The sequence below is a fragment of the Yamadazyma tenuis genome, chromosome 7 (assembly GCF_029203305.1).
Source record: "Yamadazyma tenuis chromosome 7, complete sequence".
Taxonomy (NCBI): domain Eukaryota; kingdom Fungi; phylum Ascomycota; class Pichiomycetes; order Serinales; family Debaryomycetaceae; genus Yamadazyma; species Yamadazyma tenuis.
In genome coordinates, this window is record NC_089467.1 from 709,712 (window position 1) to 735,009 (window position 25,298).

Sequence of the window (25,298 nt, forward strand, 5' to 3'; positions counted from 1 at the left end):
GCGTAATGCCCGGAAACGTCTTATTATTGATTCACCCCACCGTTGTCACCAACGAACTGTTGGTGGTGCAGACGAAGCAATCGTTAGCAGACTATCGCATCACTCAGCACATCATCGATAGAGTTGCCAACAACAAGGTGGAAATCACCGATAAGTTCGACATCATCTACTACTTAAATCCCAACACCGGCACCGACGAGCGAGGGTTGCCCGATGCAGTGATATCCAAGTTTTTTGGACTTTTGAATGAAGAAGGAGGAGAAGTTGTAGGGGACTTGCCCCAAGACCAAGCTCTTGATGTGTTAATGAACGGATTTATGATTGAGAATGGCAAGTGGGTCAAGCCCAAGCCCGTGAAGATGGCTGTGATGAGTTTGAAGAAAAAACCAGAGAAGTCCGAAGGAAAGTCATTGGACCTGAAACTCAACAAGTTTAAAAAGTTAGGTGCCGTGTCACCTGTACCCTCGGTGGGCTTGACGGATACGTCAGCCAATAGCTCGGATGAGGAGGAGGAGAGCAATAAGAGAAAATTGGAAAAGACCAAATTGACGTACTTTAGCGATTCGGATGAAGATGACGAGGAAATCGACGAAAACGAGTTGGTGGAAGCCTCGTCGCCCAACTACAACTTGATTGTTCCACGGAAGTGTGACACCTCTGGGAAGAAGAGAAGAAAGGCCTGTAAGGACTGTACGTGTGGGTTGAAAGAGCAGGAGGAAATGGAGTTACAGAACCAACTGTTATTGCAAACCTCGTTGTTATCGAAAATGGTGCGACTGGCGACCGAAGAAGCCATGAAGATTGAGGAAAAGCTCAAGAACAAGGTCCAGTTTACCGAGACAGACATGTCTGAAATTGACTTTACCATCAAGGGAAAAACTGGAGGATGTGGCTCGTGTTCCTTGGGAGATGCCTTCAGGTGTGACGGATGTCCATTCTTGGGCATGCCTCCTTTTAAGCCAGGCGAAGCTATTACCATCGACGGGTTTGGTGAGGACATTTAGTGTCATATATGCATTCAGACGTTTTTTGTACGTTAAATATATTTATTGGTTCGGGAGCGGTTTAGATAAAGTGTAGCTAAGCGGAAGTCGTTTGTATTTGCGTGATTTAGTATGGTCTGTCGAAATGGGACCAAGCATCTATTGAATTGAAAAATAGTAATTGCAACTACTGTTTCAATTACTGCCAAAATTACATCAACAACTGAATGATTGTCAAACGCACCTAGACTATTAAATAACAGTCAGGGTATAAGCTCGTCATATAAATAACTGGGAAACGAAATGTCAATGGAGTTGTCACTCAAGATCTCGTGGTAGGCGCTGCTGGCTCCCAATAACTCACTCGAAAGCAACTTCACATTCGAAAACTCATCTCCACTAGCAGTCAATGACACCTCCAATATGTTGTCAACAATATTTTTAACCACCTTCGAGCATTTGGACGCAAACACCCAGTTGGCACTGAAGGCATCAAGAATCTCCACCAAAAAATAGATTTCAGCCTTCGACTCGTTGAGGTCAATGCTCCAATTGCAAAGACAATAGAGCACACTGGAGCACACCGTCAAGAACCTGTACAAAGTGATCCAGTTTAACGGGAGAAGTTTCGCCTCGAAAAGCTTATGTGTGTAAGAAAGACTCTGGAGACAGTAATCCCCCAACAGGTTTAACTCAGTGATGGTTGGCCTCGGTACCAAATAGCTGGGCCGGTATAAGAGCATAAGATTGTGGTAATATCGAGCCAAGTACCAGACATCGGATCCGTGGAACGAGAAAAACTTCAAGTTTTCAGGCCTGTTGGGCCGTAGCTTAAGCCACTGGTCAAGCTGGTCGTTGATCTGGGTGATCTCCTTTTGTTGGTAAATGTCCCTCGCTCGTATGGAGTATAGTTTCTTGATAATTAACCCTTCAATCTGCCGGAGATTGATAATGGCCACGATGGTTTTGTAGGTGAAGTTCTCCTCGTCGTCTAATTTGGCGGGAACTGGCACATCGATGTCATATTCATCGATAGTAAGTGGTCTTCCGAGACTTATGGACAAAAGCCTGTCCATATTGTGGATACTCCAAAACAACCGGTTTTTCATTTCATTATCCAAGCCACCACCCTTGACGCCCTTATTGAGGCCAGACGAGATGGTCGCCCGAGCGACTTGTCCGAACAAATTCCAGGTCTGAAGTCCTTGGGGTTCAAAAAACGAATATATACAAAGAAGTAGAAGCATTTTGATGGTCTCAACCGATGTGAAAGTGATACCTTGTGACAAAAACTTCACACACTGGCTAGAAAAAAACTTGCTGTAGATATCTTCCTGTCGGAGTAGTCCGACTCTCGAGAGCGTGGTGCATCCTATGGCCATGATCATGAAGATCTCAAACCCGAAGTAGTTGGTGACAGAATCTTCCAAAGATTCCAACTTGCTGAACTCCTGGATGAAAGCTGATTGGCAGATGAAAGGATACGACCTGTGGTTATGCTTGAAGTACGCCTCCACGAATTTCAGCGCTAGTTCTTTGGTGATGGGCGGACATACGACTGTGTCAGTTTTGTTGAGCACCCACTGAGAAAACCCTAGAGACTGGAGCAAAAGGTGCAGTTCGGAGGCACTAGGCAGCGATGAAGGCGACGGTACGAGAAAGGGCTTCTCGTGGTATGCAGCAGTTTCATCAAGGAGAGCAGACGGTTCAGTTGGTACCGGTTTGGGAATTGAGGCTTTTCTGTCAAGGTAGGTGCACTGTCTTGAGTACCGCAGGCAGTTGTAGCACCCCGAAATCTCCTTGGTACATTTTTTCTTCAACTGCCGGCATTTTGTGCATGAGTATCTGTTCTTGGATGAGTCCTTATTGTAAGAAGAGGGTTTCTGGATCTTAAAACGTGATACCAAATTAGAGTCCATAGGTAAGAAGTAGAGGTAGGCCGCGAAATCTAAAGCTGCGCGCGAAATTGAGATGGAAATCTATAGAGGAGAGATTGATGACATGAAATCACACTTAAATTGAGTAACAGGTGCATGGACGACAATTGTGGCTGTGTGGTTGTATCTATGTTATATCTATGGTATATACACATCTAACTAGGCCTCTGAATCAAAAATAGTCTCCAAATATGCCATCCAGTTCAATCCCAACACCTTCTCCATCTTGGTCAGGGACCACCCTTTTTTGGCCATGGCCACCGCCAACTCTTCCCGATCAGCCAAAGGACCAAGTGGTTTAACGACCTTCTGCGAGCCCCAGGGAGCCATTTTCCTGGCGTATCCCTTGTCTCTGTTGCACCATTCCATGAAAGGCGAAGGTCTACCGTGGCCCTCAGAAGCATCCGATCCAATTCCCACCAAATCTTCTCCGATCAACGAGATCACGTAGTCCACCACATCCACATAGTCGTCGATGGTGGACTCGTTACCCTTGGGCATATGGGGCCCAAACTGGCTGATTCCCACGAATCCTCCCTTTTTCCCAATCAACTTGATCAACTCATCACTCTTGTTTCTACCACTTTCTTTCAAGGCAGCAGGCAAGATGTGCGAGAAGCATGGTGGCTTGGATGCGTACTCAATTACGTCTCTCGTGGTCTGCTCTCCAACATGCGATAAATCACACACTATACCCAACCGTGCCATCTCATCGACCACTTCTCTACCGAAACCAGTGAGTCCTGAGTCCTTCAACTCGGTGTATCCGGCTCCCGAGTAGTTCTGGGTGTTGTAGGTAAGTTGCATTTTGCGGACCCCCAAGTCTCTGAAGATTCTAAGGTATCCAAGTTGGTCTTCAATACCTGAAGTGTTTTGCCATGATAACAATACCCCGGTTTTGCCAGCTTTTTTGGCAGCTTTGATGTCTTCTACCGTGTGCACCTGCATGATCAAGTCTGGGAACTCGTCGAACCATTTCTTCCACTGGATCACATTTGCAATGGTATCATGGAAATTTTCCCATAATCCGCAGGTACAAGAAACGGCGGTGATGCCGCCCTGGTGCCAGGCCCTAAAGATATCCTCCCCAAAGTTGCAGATGTTGAGCCCATCAACGTGAATGGAGTCTCTGTATATTTGTCTTGCTTCCTGTTCCGATACCATGGTGAAGATAGTAATTTTTCAGTGATGGTGCTTAAATACTTCTGAGGCGATTGCATCTTATCACCTGGAGCGCACATTTCCTTATACGGCAAGTTCGGAACGGAATCGTGCAAATGCCACATTTTGACACCCATCCAAGTCAGTGACAGTGGTGGCTCACTGAGGGAGAATAGCTACTCATCTAAGTAGGAGGTTGTCGGGGTTCAAGTGCCAATCTCCCAGGTCGATGTCACAGTCAGATAATTGATAAGCAGAAATGACATCGATGGAGTTCCCCAATGCGGAAAAACGGTAGCGGACTTTGTTTATCTCGATGAGATGCCATATAGCGCGATGTCAAAACCTAGATGAGAGCCACAATCCGACTGCAAATAGCATATAAGAGGATTACCTCCAGGTTAGTTTTCCATTATTACCATGAGTGATAAAGCCGTTAGTATTGCTACAGCCGAACAGGTGTCGCCCATATCGTCGGCAGAACCAAAAGCGTCTACTTTGGACAAGATCAAAAGAGTAGTATGGGACTCTTTAGATAAGTCACCAGAAGAAAGAAAATACGTTTTCAAAATCGACTGCTGGATTATGACATATGTTTGTGTGTCATACTTTGTCAAGTACTTGGACTCCACCAACGTGTCCAACGCCTATGTGTCAGGAATGAAAGAAGATTTAAGTTTTGGAGGAAAACAGTATAACTGGGTGTCAACCTGGTACACAATCGGATATATTATTGGCCAGGTGCCTTCTCAATACGCGATCAACAAGATTCGGCCTTCCATTTGGTTGCCAACCATGGAGATTCTTTACGGGGCGTTTGTGATGGCCACTGCCGGTGCTACCACGGTGCATCAAGTATACTGCTTCCGTTTTTTTGTGGGTTTGTTTGAAAGTACCGCGTACGTGGGGATTATGACACTTCTCTCAAACTTCTATCTTCCTTCAGAGATGGGAAAGAGAACATGTATCTTCCAAACCTCTTCGAGTGCTGCTCAGATGTTCCTGGGATATTTACAATCGGCTTTGTACAGCGGAATGAACGGAAGAGGTGGCCTTGCAGCCTGGAGATGGTTGTTCATTTTCGACGGTGTTATTACGTTCCCCGTTGCATTTGTGGGATATTTCGCCATTCCTGATGAACCTTTTAGTTCAAAGGCCAAGTGGTTTAATGAAAAAGATAGACGGATTGGTACTGAGAGAATGAGGAAAGGAAAGATTAACACCAAACCCAAGATCAAAGTGTCCGATCTTGTTGCATTGATCAGTGACTGGCCATTCTGGATCTTTAGTTTGGCTTTCACTGGCCATGTGTTGGGAATCAAGTTATACTCTTATATGAATTTGTGGCTTAAATCAACTGGTGACTACTCGGTGCAACAGCTCAATAATCTTCCTACCGCTGGGTACGGAGCCCAGATATTCTTCACCTTGTGCTGGGCATGGTTGTCTGATGGTATTGGCAAGCGTTGGCCGGTGGTGACGTTGGCCACGGTGCCTGCCATTATCGGAACAATAATTTTATGGGTGTGGCCTGAGCATAATCGTGCTGCATTGTTTGCTGGTTGGTATCTCTTGTTCATTGAAACAGGGGCTGGAGCTTTGTTCATTTCCTGGATCGCTGAGACGATGAGTACAAATGTTGAACAGAGATACTTGTTGATTGGATTGGTAGAGACGGTTTCGTTCACGTTTAGTGCGTGGGTCCCCCTTTATTTGTACCCAGCAGACGAGGCTCCAAGGTACAAATACGCTTATCCATTAACTTTTATGTTCTTTCTTATTGAAGCTTTGTGTGCTCTCTCAATTGCGTTGATCCAACACTTAGAGAAGAAGGGAGTTCTCAAGAATAAGCATGAATATGAGGTATATGTGGAAGATGACGAGCAGGAGAGCCATCAAATTACTGCAGAGAAGGAAAGTGTTTAGTTTTGTGAATGAAAGTTAGTTATGATGCCTTGTAGTTGTGTGAAGTGCTTTGTCTTTGAGTTGGTGTACCTATACGTTTGCGTACCTTTATGTTTGTGTACCTTTATGTTTGTGTACCTTTATGTTTGTGTACCTTTATGTTTGTGTACCTTTATGTTTGTGTACCTTTATGTTTGTGTGCCTTTATGTTTGTGTACCTTTATGTTTGTGTACCTTTATGTTTGTGTACCTTTATGTTTGTGTACCTTTATGTTTGTGTGCCTTTATGTTTGTGTACCTTTATGTTTGTGTACCTTTATGTTTGTGTACCTTTATGTTTGTGTACATTTGTATTTATGTACCCTTGTGCTTCTGTACTACTATACTCTACTTCTTTATTACTTTTTAATTCTCATTCTGATCAATTAAATACCAAATACTCCCCTCTCATCAAGTATCCTCTGGTTATTGTTAATAACTCTCTTGAGCTTCACCTCCGGAACTTTCTTCTTCCGTTCCACCCTTTCCCCCTCGTATTTCTCAAACACAAACCCGTCAAGAAGATCCCTGTCTTCAAGTAACTGAAACAACCCATTGATATACTCTCCTTCCTTGGGAAACTTTAAACCATGGAGTCTATCACCTTTAGTCTTCAACTCCTCGTCAGCCACCAGTTTCATTTCATCGCTAGTTGGAAGCTTCAACCTCCCACTGTAATATCTTGCAATGATACTAGACTGTGCTTCTGCAAAGGGGAATGGACTCACATCTTTTCCCAACCCCACAAATGTTAAGGAAGGATCTTGGACATAAAACATCTGGCGATACAAGTCTTGGATGTATCTTTTCTTGCAGATATCCAATTTCAAGAATGGAACGTCATACAAGTATCCTGTGCAAAAAATGACTTCGTCGATGTCAGAGACCTTCTCACCGCCAAAAGACACAGACCTAGTATTCACATCGTAACTCTCGATACGGGGAATGATTTCAATAAATGGGTTGTTGATGTTGGATAATATGGTGGTTTCATCACAGGAAACATACACTTTTTTAGCTGTAGCACTGGATTGTATAGCTATATCGCTACCACTGGCAATTCCACCCACCACCAAGACCGTCTTATCTTTGTATCTTGAGGGTGTATCAAAGAATTTAGCATGTGTGATTGACTTAGGATCCCTTTTCTTCCACTCATCGAGCCCGTCAACCTCAGGGATCCGTGGGACCTCAAAATGGCCATTGGCAACCACTACCGCATCGTAGAGTCTTGTAGTCACTTCCCCAGAAACCACGTTTTTGCTGACAAGTTCCCAAGAATCACCATTCTTCTCCACGCCCGTGACTCTGGTATTCAAGTATTTATTGTAGGGACCAAGCGTCTTTGAGTATTTCGTTAAGTAGTCCAACACCTCTGTTCTGAACGGAAAGTCAACACTTTCTTCAGGGAAATGGAAGTTGGTAAACTCCATTGACTTGTAAAGAATATTGGTTTCCAAGTTTGCATACAAAGGAGAGTGGTTGTACTCGTCGTTGGCCACAAGCTCATGGTCGTCGTTATATTGGGACTTGGTAGGGAAATAGTTCCAAATGCCACCTAGGTTGGCTCGCGAGTCGTACAAGTCGATGTCAAAGTCACATTTTTCTGTGTTCAACGTCTTCACCAGGGCCATTCCACTGGGTCCGCCTCCGATGATGGCGATCTTCTTTATGGACTGTTCTACCACCATTTTCGGTCTTGGTGCCACAACTACGAGAAATTGTAGCTTATAAATATATGAGCTTATCGCATCCGACTGGTTTTTTCCTTTTTGGGCTTCGTGGTAATGCCACCTGCAATCACGAGATATCAGAAATAAATACCCATTGCTGATGCCAACGGGGAAGTTGAATAGCGGAGTTTGTGTTACCGACTGTGATTGTGGTAGTGGTGTTTTAGACTAGAATAGGAAAAGGCCGAAAGTCGGTTGAACCTCGATTGCAAATACCGTTGACATAATAGCAAAAGGCCGCAAGACCGATTAATTATTGATTGCAAACACCGTTCCAAAACCCCGACTGATGAAATTGAAATGTGGTGTAATTTGGTTTCCATCCCAAATCCCTGAAACTTTCGCAACCAAATATAACCTGATAGTATCCAAACATCTACTAAAGGTCTACCTAGCAGTTTCTGGTTTGTGTTATCTACTTCTTTAACAATTTCTATTAGCATCTATTAAATAACAAGCAATAATTAAATATCTAGTTTGTGTTTTGGGCAAGAACTCTCAAACCCACACTACCAGTCAAAATGGAAGGCTTGCTGAATGGAGCATCGATAGAAGGATAGTCCACCATGTTGGCATCTTCAACACGAGAACCATCTTCTTCTCCAGGAACAGCACCCCATCCTCCACCAGATGGAGTTTCAATCCGAACTCTATCACCAGGCTTGACCCACACACTGTTTTGACCTCCCAATGCAATTTTCTGGTACTTACCATTGTCCAACTTCTTCAACCAAAAATTGTACCCTCTTCTACCAGGATGACCTCCGTTCATACCGTAAGGTGCAAACACTCTTCTTTGCATAAGGCAAGTGGCTTGCAATGGAATGGTGAATTCGATCTCTCTGATTACACCGTCTCCTCCCTTGTGTAAACCGAGACCTCCAGTACCAGTGTTGATCTCGTATCTTCTCAAAATACAAGGAAACTTCTTCTCAAAAGACTCACTGTCCGTCATACGAGTGTTGGTGGTGTGGACTTGCACACCAGATTGACCCGTGAAGTTCTTACCAGCACCACCTCCACCAGCAATGGTTTCGTAGTATCCAAACAACCCGTACTTAGAATCAGAAGATCCAAATGTAAAGTTGTTGCAAGTACCTTGGGAACCAGCACAGGCTTGGAAAGCCTTGAACAACACATCGGAGATTCTTTGGGCAGTTTCGACATTGGAGCCAACGGTAGCCGCATCGAAAGAAGGCTTGAAAATCGAACCTTCTCTGACAATGATGTCCAAAGGAGCCATACACCCACTGTTCAAAGGAATATCGACATTGATCAAGCATCTCAACACATAAAGAATACTTCCGTACAACACAGCAGTAGGACAGTTGAAGTTACTGTAGAATTGTTCACCACTTTCACTGAAGTCCAACACCGCACTACCGTCTTCTCTATTGATTGTAACGGTAACGGCCACCGCAGTACCATCGTCCAAATAGTCCACGGCCTTCATTGGCTTTCCTCCAAATCTGTCGTAAGCAATTTGCAACAATCCTCTGACGGCAGTTTCAGCCGATTTTTGAATGGCTTCCATGTAAAGCTTGACTACATCATAGCCAAATTCTTCCATTAATCCCTTTAATAACTTGATACCTCTGTTGTTGGCGGAGGCATGGGCTTTCAAGTCACTTATATTGTCTTCCAAAGCTCTGGAACCTTCGCAGCCAGGGTATTGACTTGGCTTGGTATACAACAAATCAACAACTTGTTCGTGCTGGAACACCCCTTGGTCATAAAGCTTTTCAGACTCAATGGCAGCACCTTCTTGCCAAATTTCTTTCGAGTCAGCAGGCATGGAACCAGCAGAAATACCACCGATATCCGCATGATGACCACGTGAAGCAGTCCAGAACAAGACATCGTTATTTTCATCCAAAACTGGTGTTAAAACAGTGATGTCTGGCAAATGGGTACCACCAGTCGAAGGGTGATTGGCCCATAACACATCACCAGGCTTGAGCTTACCCTTCCAGATCTCATTTTGTTTTTCAACAGCAGAGAACATGGAACCAAGATGACCAGGAATGTGAGGAGCGTTGGCAAGAAGCTTTCCATTGGCATCAAACAAGGCACACGAGAAGTCGAGTCTTTCCTTAATGTTGGTGGAAATGGCAGTCATTTGAAGGGTTTTCCCCATCTGTTCGGCAATAGACATGAATCTGTGGGCAAACACCGAAAGTTGGATAGGATCAACCACGGTGGCAGACAACTCAAGCGACTTGGTCTGCAATACTTCAATGAACACCCAGTCAGAAAGTAAAGTGGCCACACAGTCTGGTTCGACAAGAATGGTTTGGGTGTCATCAATTATGACAGCAGGACCGGCAACAGTGGCCCCCAACTGCATTTTGTTCAATAAGAACACACCAGCATCCTTATAACCTTTACCCTGGAAGTAGACCTTAGAGGTGTTTTCGGGTGCTGGAGATGGAAGCTTTTCGATATTCTCGTGTTCCTCAAAGGGATTGGCCACATGGGTATCTTCACTGTGGACAATCATTCTAAGACGAGCATCTTCCACCACCACATCTCTTTCCAAGGTGAATCCGAACTCTTGTTGGTGCTGGTTGATGAACTTTTGCTTAAAGTCCCACCCATCTTCAGGCTTACTGATCATAAGACAGGTGTCGGTACCAGCATACTTCATGTTGAGAAATACTTCGATAGAGGTTGCGTTCTCGCCGGTTTTTTGTTTTTTATACTCGGCTTCCACCTCATCTTGCAATTGTTGCAACTTGGATTTGAATTGCTGCAAATTTTCGGGCGTGAAAGTGAGGGAGACTGGACATTGTTTTTCGATGACAATATCTGCTAAAGCAATACCATAAGCAGACAACAATGACGAGTACTTGTGGATAACAACGTGCTTGATGTTCAAGTTACGAGCAACAGAACAACAATGTTGACCACCTGCACCCCCGAAAACAGACAAGTTGTGGTCTCCAGTGCTGTAACCTTTACCTTCAGTAATAGTTCTGATAGGTCTGGTCATGGCTTCATCAGCAACTCTAAGGAACCCGCAGGCCACCTCTTCAGCAGTAATAGGTACATCTCTCAGTTTGTTGATTTCTTCCGCCAACTCTGCAAACAACTTTCTGGAGGCTTCCACATCAAGTGGTTGGTCTTCGTTAGGACCAAAGATCAGAGGGAAGAACTCGGGGAGAAGTCTTCCGGTGACAAGATTGGCATCGGTGACAGTCAACGGACCACCTTTTCTGTAACAAGCTGGACCGGGGTGAGCTCCAGCCGATTGTGGACCAACGGTGAACATCCCATTCTTCCAGAACAACATGGATCCACCTCCAGCCGCAACAGTAGAAATGTCAAGTTGTGGAGTACTCAAGTGGACTTCACTGACGATGTTGGAGAAGACGTGCTCGAAAGTACCGGAGAACCTCGACACATCTGTAGACGTTCCACCCATGTCAAAACCCAAAGTAGCTCTCTTGGAGGTTGGTCTGGTGTCGTAACAGGTCTTTCCATAACCAACAACCCCACCTGCTGGACCCGAAAGAATGGCTCTCAAACCGGTGAATTTATTCCATGGACAAAGTCCCCCATTGGATTGCATGAAGAGCAACTTGTTGCCCATGGCGTTCAATCCTCCTTCGAACCCAGCTCCGAACCCTTCTAGGTATTCTTGGATCTTGGGTAAAAGATAAGCATCAGCGACAGTAGAACTACATCTGCTGACAACACCAATAGATGGCTGCAATTCTGTGGAAACTGACACTTGGAAGCCCAATTTACGTGCAAGAGCAGAAACTTGTTGCTCATGAGTAGGGTACAAGTAGGAGTGGAGGAAACAGACGGCCAAACTGCTGTAGCCTTCCTTTTTCAATTCGAGTAACTGCTTTTCCACCTCAGCCATGTTTGGCTTCTCAATGATCTGAATAACATCGCCAGTAGTGGCTTCGACCAAGGCTCCGTCGAAGTCTTTGTTGTCGGCCAAAGTGACCTTTTTCTCAGCACCACCGCCTTCTGTGTAATTGGCAAGAGTAATTCTCTCACCCACCTCAATGACTTTTGTATACAACTGGTCCAATTTTCTCGCACTGATATTGAAAATATCGGGCCTGGTTTGGTTCCCGATTCTCAAAACATCGCGGAAATCTCTCGAAGTGACAAGGGCAACTTTGGCTCCTTCTCTTTCAAGAAGGGCATTGGTGGCCACAGTGGTTCCCATCTTGATCGATTCAATGGCGTCGAGTTTGAGCGGTTTTCCCTTTGGGATTTTGGTGCCAGAAGCGATTTCCAACACTCTTCTGATCCCTTCGGTAGGAGCATCCGGATAATTAGAAGGGTCCACAGATAAGAGCTTGAACACCAAGTCTTTTTTACCTGGTAACGAAGCGTGGACATCGGTGAAAGTTCCACCACGGTCAATAGCGATTTTAACTCCAGATACCATAGTAGTGAAGTTTTTGCTTTTGAATTGAGGATCTAAGTCAGATTACTTTCAGTATATATGCACCTACCGCCAGGACATATGAGATGTGAGATCGGGTGTTTGGAGGCGAAATTGCCGATCGGCCCAGCCGATGGACGGGCGTGCTTGCCAGAAAACATAAATCCGTTGGAGCTCCAACTGCCACAGCTGTCATCGATGCGTCGTTCTATATGCAGGCGGCCCTCACTTTCCACTTATACCCAAGACGGAGCAGATTTTGTCACAAACAGCATAGAATGAGTGTGGTAGATACCAAAGACCTAGAGAAACAAACGGACGAGCCTGAAGCGGGGGAAGAGAAGCAAGGGTCCTCGGACGATGCCAGCTCCAGTGACTATATGGTGATCTCTGACGACGATCCCAAATATACGCGGTTTTCCCCCCGAAGAAAGTCTCTTTTTGTGTTTATCATCTCATTAGCAGTGTTTCTTGCACCGCTGTCGACGGTAGCATTCTTGCCGGCCATTCTGAACATTGCCGAGGAGTTCGGCACCACGCAAACCATTATCAATATCTCAAATGCCTGTTATTGTGTGATGATGGCCATTTCGCCCTGTGTCACCAGTCCTTTGGGAGACATTTATGGCCGTAGAATCATGTTTTTGATTTGCTGTTTCGGGTTCACGGTGCTGACAATTCTCGTGGCGGTTTCCCAGAACTTGGCCATGTTCATTGTGTTCAGACTCTGTTCGGCCTTCTTTGGAGTGGCTTTTTTCCCGTTGGGTGGAAGTATTGTATCTGACATCTACATACCCAAGGAAAGAGGAAATGCCATGGGATGGACGTTGTCCGGGTCGCAGCTTGGTCCGGCATTTGCTCCATGTATTGGTGGGGTCATCATCACCTATACGACGTGGAGGGTGATTTTCTGGGTTCTTGCCGGAGTTGGTGGAGTTGCCTTGGGCACTGCGTTTGTGTTTTTAAAGGAAACTGCCACCGTGAAGAAGTGTGAGGTGTACAAAAAGGAGCATCCGGGGAAGAACCAGATAGGCCGCTTTGTATGGGTTCCTTACAACCCGTTCCAGGTGGTGCGTGCTTTCAAATATCCTAACTTGATTCTTGGAGGCTACATGAGCATGACGCTTCTTTACAATATGTACGGATTACTTACTCCTATTCGTAACGTCATTGACCCTCGGTTCAACCTCACGACACCCGTGTACGGCTCATTGTTCTATTTGGCTCCGGGGATGGGATATCTTATCGGGTCGCTTGTGGGAGGTAAATGGGCTGACTACTACGTTCGTAAGTTCGAGAAGATGAGAGGTGAAAGGATTCCAGAAGATAGGCTCCGGTCCACCTATGTGTCATTTGGGTTTGTGTTGCCTGTCAGTGTGCTTATCTTCGGATGGCTGATTGACAAAGAGGTGGGAGGAATGGCTCTTCCAATTATCACGCTTTTCTTCAATGGAGTGGCCCAGACCTTTTGTTTCCCTAGTATCAATGCGTACTGTGTGGACTGTTTGCCTCATCTAGGTGGAGATGCCATTGCCAGCAACTACTTTGCTCGGTACATTGCCGGGGCCGTGGGTAGTGCCACTTGTCTTATGCAAATTAACACCATTGGAGTGGGATGGACCAACACCATTTCGTCGTTTTTATTGTTTTCAGGATTCTGTTGCACTTTGGTGTTGATTCGGTTTGGGGGGAAGATGAGGGAGAATGTTACAAAGAATATGAAAAGTTAGAGTTATAGACATCTTTAATAGACAAAGTAGACAAGGAAGAACACTCAAGTGGATAATGAGAAACAGTGGAATGAAGATATTAGACCAGTTTCTTCACCGGAATATTGGAAATAATAAGTCTTTCCTCCAAAGGCAATTTCACCCACTTTCTCTTTCTCATGATAGAATTGAACACATCCAAGTTTGCCCGTCTTTCTATTGACTTCCAAACGCCTAATTTGCATAATTCTTCGTACATGGTTTGGATTTTGTATTTGTCTATTAACTTTTCTTGTTCTAGCCACACAGAAAATCAGCTGGACGTCCTAAACATCAAGCACACCCTGCTGTTCGGGAACCAATGAGATAACCTTGCCCGTGGTGAGACCCGACTTGACGTTCTCAATCACCCAGTTCTCCATGTCAAACACCGTCTGGACAGCATGTGTTCCCATATGAGGCAATGCCATCACATTAGGGAGCTCCAAGAGTTCTTTAGGTGGGCGAGGCTCGTTTTCAAATACGTCCAAGCCCGCAGCTCCGACTTTGCCGGACTTGAGGTGTTTAATCAACGACTGTTCATCAATTATGGCCCCTCTGGCGGTGTTGACAATAATGACTCCGTCCTTCATCTTCAGGATAAGTTCATCACTGATCAAGTGGTGTGTGGCTTTGTTCAATGGACAGTTAATGGAAATAACGTCTGCCTGCGCCACAAGCTCTTCGATGGAGCTCACAAACACACTATCTTTTTCCAACTCGGCTGGCAACCGAGACCGGTTGTAGTAGATGATCTTTTCAAAGCCAAGTGGCACACACCGATCTCTGAAAGCCCGGCCGATTCGTCCCATGGCGATGATTCCCAACACTTTTCTTGTAGGGTTGATACCTTCCTTCACACCCGCACCAAACCCACCAGCAGGCCAGTTGCCTGCCACGAGCTGGCGACGACCTGCCTCGAAGTTTCTCATGGATCCAAGCAAGAGAAACAAGTTGCTGTCGGCAGTGGAAGCGTTTACAATATCTGGACAGTGAGACACCTGGATACCTCTCTTGGTTAAAGGCTCAATGTCAATCTGGTCATAGCCAGCACCCTGGTGGGCGATGTACTTCAACGTAGGCGGAAAGTGGCTGACCAAATCTTCGTCAAAACGACCGACTTTACTGCCAGTCAAATAACCTCTAGCAATGGCAACCACATTACTGTACTTTCCGTGGAGGTCTGCGATGAACTGTTCACGGGAGTACTGGCCGATATGAACGACCTCTGCGATCTTTTCCATCTCTGTCCATGGAGCTTGCCCATATCTGACGGGATCGGTATGGAGTATCAACGGTTTGGACATTATGGTAGTTGTTGCATCAGTAACATTGAAGATGGATAAATATAGTTTTGGACCACTAGCGCGCGTTGGCAGCTACGGAATTTGGGGTCGCCATTTCCGTCCTTATCAGTTGGAGGGAACGATGGACGGGACATGGACGCAGGATGGACGCCGGTTACGAGCGGTGGGCACCCAACCGCTCGCTATCACTATATCACTACCACTGGTTGTAATTACACTCAAACCACCAAATGTTTGAAACTTTACTAGGAAAAACCGTGCTAGTCACCGGAGCTTCAGCAGGAATCGGCGCTGCTACTGCCACCGAATTCGTCAAGGCCACCAACGGCAATATCAAGCTCATTCTCGGGGCTCGGAGAGTGTCCAAACTTGAAGAGTTGGCTGATGGGTTGAAAAAATTGTACCCATCCGTGCAAATCTACGTGGGCCAGTTGGACGTGTCGGAAGTATCCAAGATCGACCAATTCTTCGCCCAATTGCCTGCCCAATACCTGGAAATCGATGTTCTCATCAACAATTCCGGAAAAGCCTTGGGACAAGAAAAGGTAGGAGACATCGATCCCACCGATATCGCCACTGTCTTCGATACCAACGTCCTCGGGTTGATTGCCATGACCCAGATCGTCTTGAAAGGTATGAAAAAACGTAACAGAGGTGACATTGTCCAGTTGGGATCGATTGCCGGTAGGTGGACGTACGCGGGAGGAAGCATTTACTGCTCTTCCAAGGCAGCTTTGAAGTCATTCACCGAAGCCATGAGAAAGGAGTTGACCTCCACCAAGATCAGAGTGATCGAGGTGGCTCCCGGTAACACCAAGACGGAATTTGCCCTTGTTCGATTCAAGGGTGATGCCGATAGAGCCTCTCAGGTGTATGAAGGGGTGGACACGTTGCTTCCTCAGGACGTGGCCGAGTTGATTGTGTTTGCGTGTAGCAGGAGAGAGACAGCTGTCATTGCTGAGTCGATCATCATGCTGACCAACCAAGCCGGACCTCAGGATTTGTATAGAAAGCAGTAACCTATAGAAACAATAAACGGTTTTCAGGCCGCGCCCGAAACTCTTATCTCTGGAAGATCCATTCTCAACTTGAGATATTAATGCGACATTTTCTCGCGGTCTGCAACACTTTTTTATTCACATCAATATGACTGAACAGATGGCTCAGTCCAAGCTGGAAGAGAAGTCCCGGCCCTTTGCTTGTGCTAAGTGCAACAAGAGCTTCACCCGTGCGGAAAACCTCATGCGACACCGCAAACTGCGTATGTATCGTCCAATTCCTCCCCCACAAATTCCCTACTAACGTCCCAGATTTGCACCAGAAATACACCTGTCCCGAATGCCACAAGGTCTACTCCCGGAGCGACTCGCTCAATCTTCACACAAGAAAGGTCCACAACTTCACCAGCAAACCCGTCCCCGATGTCGCCATCAAATCGGAAAAGTCTCCCTTGGTTGATATTGACTCCGATAGAGTGCTAAAATACCTTTTACTGTACTGGAAAAACTTCCATCCCTCGTTCGCCATATTGCATTGCAGCAGCTACTCGTTGCCAACGGACTACCCGGAAGACTTGTTGGCCAACGTCATCTGTGCCATTGGTGCCCGATACATGGAAAACGAGCGGTATGTCTCCAACCAAATCTTCAACTATGTGTTCCAGAAATTGGACCAGTTCCCCAAGTCACCACTGTTGCTGGAAGTACAGGCGATATTGTTGGCATCTTTCACGGGAATCTACTCGGGTGGAGACCTGTGGTTCACAAAGTCGTTTCTGCTGCACTCTCGCTTGGTCAACTTGGCGAGGGAAATGTCCATTTTCCAGTATAACCCGCTCGACAACTCGGATCTGGACTGGATGTCCTTTATTGAGACCGAGAGCAATAAGCGGATCGCCTACGGGTTGTACTTGGTGGACGCCCTCATGGCCATTCTCCTCAACTATCCCCCATGCTTATCGCACTACGAGATCAAACACACTCTCCCATGCCCCGACGAGGTATGGGAGGCCGAGACCGCCCAGGAATGGTTGAAGCTCTCGTCCCGGCTCCCGGCACAACGAGGGCCCCATTTCTTCGAGGCCCTACAGCAGGTATTGATGTTTGGGCATATTTCGAGTCCCATTTCGTCGTTTGGAGGCCTTGCATCGCTCCTTGCTATCCACATCATGATCCGAAACATGGCCCAGTACGCGGGGATTCTCGAGACCTCGCCCGTGCATTCTCAGGATGCGTTTTCCAGAAGATCCCAGTTGGGGTCAGCTTTGAACGGGCTACGCACATTGATTCCTAAGCGAAACCAGACGGGAAAACTCAGTGACATGTGGGACCTCTTCACCGTCACGTGGAACTTGGCGTATATCCATCTCCACCTCCCCGACACCATCATCACCTCTGGAATTGTGGAAGTGTCCCTCGACGAAACCATTGCAACCGCATCTGCTTTGGCCAAACCCCAGTCAAAACCCCCACCAGGAACCGCCTTGTTGAGTAATGACTTCACCGATATACCGTACCAGGTGCTCTCACTAACCAGCAGCCATGTGTTTTATTTTCTTTACACGTTCACCACCGAGCTTAACGAAACCTCCCCGGTGTTCACGTTCATGTTCTACAAAGCAGCCCTAGTGGCGTGGCAGATCTTGAATGCATTCAAGTCCATCAACCAGAAGTCTAACGAGGAAATTTTAGACCAGACTGTTAGTCAATTGACTAAGTCCAAAACGTCAGAGAAGGTATATATGTTAAAACGGCTTACGGATGATATGATTAATTGTATTCAGCCCGAAAACGACCACCCGGTGGTGTTTGAAAAGTGGGTCGAGTCTGTGTTGGCCTCGAAGGACACCTGGGGGGTTGGCAGCTGTGGAGCAGCGTCCTTCGCCCTGATGATAGATGATCCGCTATAGAATCAATGTACAGTGCTGCGAGGAAATTTCTCTGTCCGCGCGGGCTTTCTTATCGGGTAGTGGAGCTCCATCGATGGAAAGTATGGATTTACCAACAACTGTCTACGGTTATGGATATCAGACCATTCGGCCCCCGTTATCTGCTTTATAAGTGGAGGCAATATCCACTGTGTTTGCCATTACTGAACAATTCATGACCGGTGCTGAATATACTATCAAAGAAGAACCTGCCTTCACTCCACGCAAAATTAAAATCATCGTTATCGGGGCTGGTGCCTCGGGACTTAATTTTGCCAGAGAGGTGTACCAAAACGTCCCAAGTGCAGACTTGGCTCTTTATGACAAAAACCCATCCATCGGTGGTACTTGGTACGAAAACAGATATCCTGGGGTTGCTTGCGACATTCCTTCCATCAACTATCAATACACTTGGGCTCCAAGTACCGACTGGAAAAAGTACTACTCTTCGGGTCCCGAGATCTTGGCCTATTTCAAGAAGGTTGCCAAAGAACACGGGTTGGACAAAGATGTTCATCTCAACTGTCGGGTTGTTGCGTGTAAGTGGATTGAAGAAGACAAGAAGTGGGAAGTAACCATTCAAAGAGGTGAGGACCCGAATGACACCTTCATCGACTCGGCCGAAGTCTTGATCAATGCTACCGGGGTGTTGAATAAATGGAAGTGGCCTGCTATCAAGGGGTTGGAAAACTTCAAAGGACCCAAGCTTCATTCTGCTAATTGGGATACTTCTTTGTCATTGAAGGACAAGAGAGTAGGTGTGATCGGATCTGGTTCCAGTGCTGTCCAAATTGTTCCTAACATTTTGCCACAAGTGAAGTCCATCACCCAATTTGTTAGAAGTAAGTTCTGGATCACTGCTGGTTTTGCTCAAAAATTCGCTGGTCCAAAGGGATCCAACTTCGAATACACCGATGAACAAATTCAAATCTTACAGAAGGATCCAAAGAAGTACTTGACCTATAGAAAGAACATCGAGAGTGATCTCAACAAGAGATTCAGATCGGTGCTTAAAGGAAGCATTGAACAAAAGGAAGCTAGAGCATTTGCTGAACAGGAAATGAAGACCAAGTTGGCTCCCAAACCAGAAATCGCCGAGAAAGTCATTCCTCAAGACTTTGGTGTTGGATGTCGTCGTCCAACTCCAGGTAACGGATTCTTGGAAGCCTTGTGTGATGAGAAAACCAATTTGGTGTATGACGATATCGACGAAATTACCGAGACTGGCTTGCGCACCAAGGATGGAAAGCACCATGAGTTCGATGTGTTGGTTTGTGCTACTGGTTTTGATGTCTCTTGGGTTCCTCACTTTCCATTGATCGGTAGAGGTGGTAAAGATCTTCGTGACGAATGGAAGGAAAAGCCAGAAACTTACTTGTCTGTGTCTGTTCCAAACTACCCCAACTACTTGATCTTTATGGGACCTCACGCTCCATATGCTCATGGTTCTGTGTTGCCTATGACCGAAGCTATTGCTAAGAACTTCATTAAAATCATCCAGAGAGTTGCTACCGAGTCGATCACTTCGTTCGAACCAAAGCAAGAAGCTGTCCAAGATTTCATCAACCAAAGAAAAACCTTCTTACAACGTACTATCTGGAATGACCCTTGTAGATCCTGGTTTAAGCAAGGTACTTACGACGGGGAGTTGATGATGTGGCCTGGTTCTCGTATTCATTTCTTTGAGATCATGCTGAGCCCAAGATGGGAAGACTACAACTTGACTTACGAATTGGATAACCGGTTCTCGTACTTTGGCAATGGTTTCCATGTGAGAGAGTTCGACAACCGTGATTTGAGTTGGTATTTAGGTTTGTTGGGTGATAAGGACGAAGAACCCGAATATTCTGATGAATACCTTAAGGAGTTCTTGGTCAAGTCTTAGTGTTTAGTTTGATAGAAATTTATTTATAACACTTGATTTCGCTGAACCATTCAGAATTTTCACGGCATTTGTTCATGGGTCTCTAACATCACTGCCGTGAGATGCCGAAACACAAAGTTAATTTCACCTTCCATCCAAAGACCCGAAGTAAGATTTCATCTAAATTGAATCAGCCCATACCGGGCTTGTACTTCAAACTCTTATCATGGTGAGTTGGACATGTTGATTGTCCCGATGTCCCCATGAACGGTTAAGGCGGGGGTCAGCTGCCCGTTTCCAGAAGGATCTGCATGGAGTTAAGTTTTTGTAAAACCTTCCATCTGAGGTCCACAAATAGATATTTCCGGCGATTCACCACTGTCTCCGATGGATAGAGAGAACTTGTCGGTAGAATAGGAACTTATTATCCGATCAAAAGTGATCGGTCAAGAGATAAGTAGCTGCAAGAATAACAGGTATTACGAAGTTAGAGAGAACATGTCATTGTGGAGTAGTTTCTGATACCCGAAGCACACATTCCATGGGCTTACTGGGATTCTTACAGTTTCTTTGACTTCAACGAATCCCATTGTATGGCACACGCTACGGCTGCGAATTTTCCAGTTCGCGCGAAAATGAAATCACTGATAAGAATCCGCTCGGAATGGTTGGTCAACAACGACTATACGCAGGCTTTTATCTTGTATCCACTGGAGCTCCATTTGTGAGTAAAATAACGTACAGCGTCAAGAAATAAATCATTAGTTACTAATATTGGAAGGTATTGTTTGCAGATAGCGTTGGACAGTTATCTTATCTTTTGCTGCATCACCATTGCCAAGCTTGTATATATTGCTATAGATTTTCTTCCAAGTCTGGGTTCAACATCATTATTCAAATGTCTCTGGAAAAAATAAACCATGAAGTTCTGGTAGAAGAACAAGGTTCTACCTCCATCATCGAGGATCATGAAGCCTTGACGTCTATGAAAGGGCTTGATAAAGCTTTCGAGTTCTTGGACGGTAAGACTATTAGCTACACGGCCGAAGAGGAAAAAGCCGTTTTGAAAAGAATCGATTGGCATGTCATGCCATTACTTTTTTTGTTGTATCTCATTCAGTTTGCTGATAAAACTTCGTTGAGTTACGCTTCGTTGATGGGTATCAGAATCGATACACATACTGATGTGGGTCAAAGATACTCTTGGGTGTCTTCTATTTTCTACGCTGGTTACATTTTCTTTGAGTTCCCCACCACCTACTTTTTGACTAAACTTCCCATCGGAAAGTTTCTTACCTTCAACATCCTTGCTTGGGGTATAGTCATCACGTGTTCTTGTGCTGCTTCTAATTATGCTTCTTTGCTTGTTCTTCGGTTTTTGCTCGGTATGTTCGAGTGTAGTATTACTCCTGGTGTTGTTTTGATCATTAGTATCTGGTACAAGCGGTCAGAGCAGGGTAAAAGATTGGGAATCCTTTTGGCTGCCAATGGATGTGCTACCATCTTAATCTCACCGGTTGCTTTTGGGTTGTCATATATCACCGGTGCTGCCATCGCCTCGTGGAAAATTCTCTTTTTGATTTTCGGGCTGGTGACAATTGTGTTGGGAACATTCTTCTTCTTTTACTTCCCAGATAACCAGTTGTCTGCCAAATTTCTTTCTGAGGAAGAAAAGGTTATTGCTATTGATCGTATCAGAACCAATTTCCAAGGAGTTGGTTCCAAATCTTGGAAATGGTACCAATTTAGAGAAGCTTTTCAAGACCCAAGAACCTACTTGTACATGCTTTACTCGCTTTTGATGAACATTCCTAACGGAGGTGTCACTACTTTTGGAAGTATCATCATCAACTCGTTCGGTTTCGATTCTCAGCACTCTTTGTTACTTTCTATGCCTGGTGGAGCTGTTGATATCATCTTCAAGCTTTGTATTCCTGCATTGTCTGATAAATTAATGGACAAGAGTTTACCGGCTGCCATTGCTATTGCTTTCCCAATGATTGGAGGTATCATGATGAGTACTCTCGATGTGGATAGAAAGGGTCCTCTTTTGGTGGGTTACTACTTTATTTCTGCTGCTGGTGCTTCTTGGGGTTTGGTGATGTCGATGATCGGTGCCAGTAGTTTGGGATCCACCAAAAAGAGTGTTGTCAACACCTGTCAGATCGTCTGTTATGCAGCTGGTAACTGGGTTGGTCCTCAGCTTTGGCTTACTCGTGAAGCTCCTGTGTATCCTACTGGTAAGAAGTTGGTAGGGATTTTCTACGGGTGTGCTTTGGGAACTTTGTTGGTGATTAGATTTGTTAATATCAGGGAAAACCGTCGGAGAGACAAGCTTCAAGCTGAAGGAAAGATTCCTCCACCTCCAGAGAATGCCGAGTTTTTGGACTTGACTGACTTTGAACAGCTCAACATGAGGTACATTATCTAGATGGTAGTGCTAAAAATTGTGATATAAATATATTCAGTTCGTCTTGTAAAGACATTAAGTGTATTCAGTTCGTTTTGTAAAGACAAATACAACACCACAATATCATTATATTGTAAAACCGGTGATATACATTCTTTTCACCTCTTAGCAGCAATCCAGCGGTTGGCTCCGGCACAAAGATGGCCACCCAAATCGGCATAGCCAACCGTGCCCTGATGGCCTCCTATGCAGTTCGCGTCCATCGTTATCCGTCGTTGTCCATCTTATCGGCATCCTGCAGGAAAATTCCGTAGATCATACCGCACATTTAATCAACGTTGTCCATCTGGACTACATTGTATATAATGGACACAATCTATGCCTGAGCCATCCCATAAACCCCAGAAATGAGTAAGTTTTCTCACCTTGAGCTCCAGCCCGCCGACGAATTCAACGATCTTAGAATCAAATTGGCCAATGATTCCGATCCCAACAAGATCGATGTCAGTGCCGGAGTCTACAGAGGAGAAGACGGGGATTCTTTTACTCTCCCAGTGGTCCGCAAAGCCAAACACTTGTACCATGAGGAAAACTACGGACACGATTATACCTTCTGCTTGGGATTGCCAGAGTTTGTGCAAAATGCTGCAAAGGTCGCCGTAGGTGAAACTGCTGTGTCCAAGAAGTTGGTTGCCTCGTGTCAAACCATCGGTGGAACTGGTGCCTGTCACCTTGGAGCCTTGTTTCTTAGTCAAAGTTCAGGCTACAAGAATTTCTATCTCGGAATTCCCGCGTGGCCCAATTACTTTCCTTTAATTAAACAGGCTGGAGGTACCGTCACCACCTACTCGTACTATGACACCGACAACAAGTGTGTGGACTTCGACGCGATGGTTACCCAGCTTAATACAGCTCCCGCCAAGTCTGTATTCATTTTACAGTTGTGTTGTCACAACCCTACGGCTGCGGATTTGACGATCGAGCAATGGCTGCAAGTAGCTGAGATCATGAAGAAAAGAGACTTAATTCCGTTCTTCGACGCTGCCTACCAGGGTTTTGCTAGTGGCTCAACTGAGACCGACGGGTTGCCTATTCAGAAGTTTATTGAGTTGGGCTGTGAGGTGATTGTGTGTCAGTCGTTTTCCAAGAACCTTGGTTTGTATGGAGAAAGATTGGGATGCTTGCACGTGGTGGTCAGCGATGCCTCCAATACTCCGCTTGTACTGGATCAGTTGAGATACTTGTTTCGGGCCGAGTGTTCGAGTTCTCCTGCTTACGGTGCCAGGTTAATGGCTCTTATCACCAAGAGCGATGAGCTTTTCGCCCAGTGGAAAAAAGACTTGCAGGACGTTAGTGTGCGTTTAAGGACCATTAGGGACACCGTGTACAAGTTGATTACTGAAAAATACAAGACTCCAGGAACCTGGGAACATGTCAAGACACAAAGAGGTCTTTTCTGGTACTCAGGATTGACGGAAGCACAAAGTAAGAAACTCCTTGAGGAGTACCATGTTTTCCTTCCCAAGAATGGAAGAGTCAATGTTGCTGGTTTAAATGATAATAACATAGATGCTTTCTGTGCTGCGTTTGATGCGGTGGTTAGAAATTAAATAGCATTACAATTAACAATTAATCCTTTAGAGAGGTGAGTGTAGAGCCGAGCGGATTAGTGGAGGGAACTGTTGTTGACATCAGATTTCTGTCCTATGATCAACGATATTATGTAAACAACTGCACTACAGACCTTGAAATGGTAGAAACCTGTGAACGGTTGGAAATTCCGGGGCTCAAACCGCGGTTGCAAAACAACTTTTTAATGCGTCGGTGAAGACTAATTGCAACGTAGATTTTAATTTTGATACTTGTAAGGCCGTTCAAGCCGCTACCCAAAGCCTTGATCACTGTATACATGGCAAGTATTTATTCAGTATTTTAGAGTAGAAAATGACAGACTACGTTCACTTTTTTGGAAACACTCGTGAAAGTAGAATCCAAGTAAAATATGCGAGTTTTACATGGATTGTTCATTTTTGACTAAAGCAGGCTCAAGTGCATTGACACAAATAGCCACTCCGAATGGTTATAGTTACAACCAAGGAAGCCAAATTTTATGTGTAATTGATCTTACATGACACAATTCTTGTTGTTGTCTATTGCAGAATAATTGTATAATAAAAGAATTAGTAAATTCATAATTCCTGTGGACCACACCAATTGATTAAAGTTTAGGTGCGCACAAGTTATCATCAGCGCTGTAGTGCTATTACTGTGAATTGAATACCTATGAACACATTTCACCTTCTTGCCCGAGGGCATAAAAGGGCCTGGCGGTACAAATAACCCAATATTCACCGGCTGACCACCGCGTCGTTTTATTCGCACCACTGCCAAAATAACCATTCGTCAACACCTTGCCCATAGCTCTGGGCACATAGTACAATCAATGAGCGAAGTTGCAAAAAAACACTAGACCACACCCGAACAGCCAATACTAGGAACCCCCTTAACGGCCAAGGCAACGACCAAACCTCTCATAAAACCACACCGACTTTGCTCTTCAAAGAGAGAGCTTCTCTTCTTCTGAAAAGGTGATGAGCCTATGGATGCCCAAGAGTATCGTAGACACACAGACGAGTATCTTACCTTGATACTCGAACCCGGTGTTGAGAAGAAACGATGACACCACTAGTAGCACAAGCACGAGCACCACAATCATGCTGCTAACAGGAGGATTTAGTGAGTATCAGTAAAAAAAAAAATCTGTTACGTGTCTTGATGATAGGGGTTATAAGTTAGGTTTCGCTTATATCCTCCATGAGAACTGAAGTCGGGGTAACAGATGTGGAGTATGAAGTCTCTCATGCTTTAGTCTTCAGT

The 25,298-nt window shown here is 45.3% G+C and overlaps 13 protein-coding genes across 13 annotated transcripts; 8 read left to right on the top strand and 5 right to left on the bottom strand. All coding sequences in view use genetic code 12, as the record gives it.

The window, feature by feature from the left end:
• Nucleotides 1-5: 5 nt before the first annotated feature.
• DRE2 (electron carrier) lies at nt 6-1,004 on the top strand (the record flags this gene model as incomplete). The annotated part of the gene is made up of 1 exon (XM_006685528.2): nt 6-1,004. The coding sequence occupies one exon, from the start codon at nt 6-8 to the stop codon at nt 1,002-1,004; it is 999 nt and encodes a 332-aa protein (XP_006685591.1).
• A 242-nt stretch (nt 1,005-1,246) lies between these two features.
• Nucleotides 1,247-2,902, bottom strand: STB5 (Rac GTPase-activating protein BCR/ABR; the record flags this gene model as incomplete). The annotated part of the gene is made up of 1 exon (XM_006685947.1): nt 1,247-2,902. The coding sequence occupies one exon, from the start codon at nt 2,900-2,902 to the stop codon at nt 1,247-1,249; it is 1,656 nt and encodes a 551-aa protein (XP_006686010.1).
• A 177-nt stretch (nt 2,903-3,079) lies between these two features.
• Nucleotides 3,080-4,084, bottom strand: PSN45_005138 (uncharacterized protein; the record flags this gene model as incomplete). The annotated part of the gene is made up of 1 exon (XM_006685529.2): nt 3,080-4,084. One exon carries the CDS (start codon nt 4,082-4,084, stop codon nt 3,080-3,082), a length of 1,005 nt encoding a protein of 334 aa, XP_006685592.2.
• Nucleotides 4,085-4,501: 417 nt separating this feature from the next.
• PSN45_005139 (uncharacterized protein) lies at nt 4,502-6,007 on the top strand (the record flags this gene model as incomplete). The annotated part of the gene is made up of 1 exon (XM_006685530.2): nt 4,502-6,007. The coding sequence occupies one exon, from the start codon at nt 4,502-4,504 to the stop codon at nt 6,005-6,007; it is 1,506 nt and encodes a 501-aa protein (XP_006685593.1).
• Nucleotides 6,008-6,411: 404 nt separating this feature from the next.
• Nucleotides 6,412-7,716, bottom strand: FMO1_2 (monooxygenase; the record flags this gene model as incomplete). Its single annotated transcript, XM_066158432.1, has 1 exon — nt 6,412-7,716. The coding sequence occupies one exon, from the start codon at nt 7,714-7,716 to the stop codon at nt 6,412-6,414; it is 1,305 nt and encodes a 434-aa protein (XP_066014529.1).
• A 514-nt stretch (nt 7,717-8,230) lies between these two features.
• On the bottom strand, nt 8,231-12,169 carry PSN45_005141 (5-oxoprolinase; the record flags this gene model as incomplete). Its single annotated transcript, XM_006685533.1, has 1 exon — nt 8,231-12,169. The coding sequence occupies one exon, from the start codon at nt 12,167-12,169 to the stop codon at nt 8,231-8,233; it is 3,939 nt and encodes a 1,312-aa protein (XP_006685596.1).
• Nucleotides 12,170-12,444: 275 nt separating this feature from the next.
• On the top strand, nt 12,445-13,896 carry PSN45_005142 (uncharacterized protein; the record flags this gene model as incomplete). The annotated part of the gene is made up of 1 exon (XM_006685534.2): nt 12,445-13,896. One exon carries the CDS (start codon nt 12,445-12,447, stop codon nt 13,894-13,896), a length of 1,452 nt encoding a protein of 483 aa, XP_006685597.1.
• A 305-nt stretch (nt 13,897-14,201) lies between these two features.
• Nucleotides 14,202-15,221, bottom strand: PSN45_005143 (NAD-binding D-mandelate dehydrogenase; the record flags this gene model as incomplete). Its single annotated transcript, XM_006685876.1, has 1 exon — nt 14,202-15,221. The coding sequence occupies one exon, from the start codon at nt 15,219-15,221 to the stop codon at nt 14,202-14,204; it is 1,020 nt and encodes a 339-aa protein (XP_006685939.1).
• A 230-nt stretch (nt 15,222-15,451) lies between these two features.
• PSN45_005144 (NADP-dependent 3-hydroxy acid dehydrogenase) lies at nt 15,452-16,240 on the top strand (the record flags this gene model as incomplete). The annotated part of the gene is made up of 1 exon (XM_006685535.1): nt 15,452-16,240. The coding sequence occupies one exon, from the start codon at nt 15,452-15,454 to the stop codon at nt 16,238-16,240; it is 789 nt and encodes a 262-aa protein (XP_006685598.1).
• Nucleotides 16,241-16,367: 127 nt separating this feature from the next.
• Nucleotides 16,368-18,129, top strand: PSN45_005145 (uncharacterized protein; the record flags this gene model as incomplete). The annotated part of the gene is made up of 2 exons (XM_006685536.2): nt 16,368-16,482; nt 16,532-18,129. 2 exons carry the CDS (start codon nt 16,368-16,370, stop codon nt 18,127-18,129), a joined length of 1,713 nt encoding a protein of 570 aa, XP_006685599.1.
• A 193-nt stretch (nt 18,130-18,322) lies between these two features.
• Nucleotides 18,323-20,032, top strand: PSN45_005146 (uncharacterized protein; the record flags this gene model as incomplete). The annotated part of the gene is made up of 1 exon (XM_006685537.1): nt 18,323-20,032. The coding sequence occupies one exon, from the start codon at nt 18,323-18,325 to the stop codon at nt 20,030-20,032; it is 1,710 nt and encodes a 569-aa protein (XP_006685600.1).
• An 877-nt stretch (nt 20,033-20,909) lies between these two features.
• Nucleotides 20,910-22,442, top strand: PSN45_005147 (uncharacterized protein; the record flags this gene model as incomplete). The annotated part of the gene is made up of 1 exon (XM_006685538.2): nt 20,910-22,442. One exon carries the CDS (start codon nt 20,910-20,912, stop codon nt 22,440-22,442), a length of 1,533 nt encoding a protein of 510 aa, XP_006685601.1.
• Nucleotides 22,443-22,828: 386 nt separating this feature from the next.
• On the top strand, nt 22,829-24,031 carry PSN45_005148 (aspartate aminotransferase; the record flags this gene model as incomplete). The annotated part of the gene is made up of 1 exon (XM_006685539.2): nt 22,829-24,031. One exon carries the CDS (start codon nt 22,829-22,831, stop codon nt 24,029-24,031), a length of 1,203 nt encoding a protein of 400 aa, XP_006685602.1.
• Between the last annotated feature and the right edge of the window lie 1,267 nt (nt 24,032-25,298).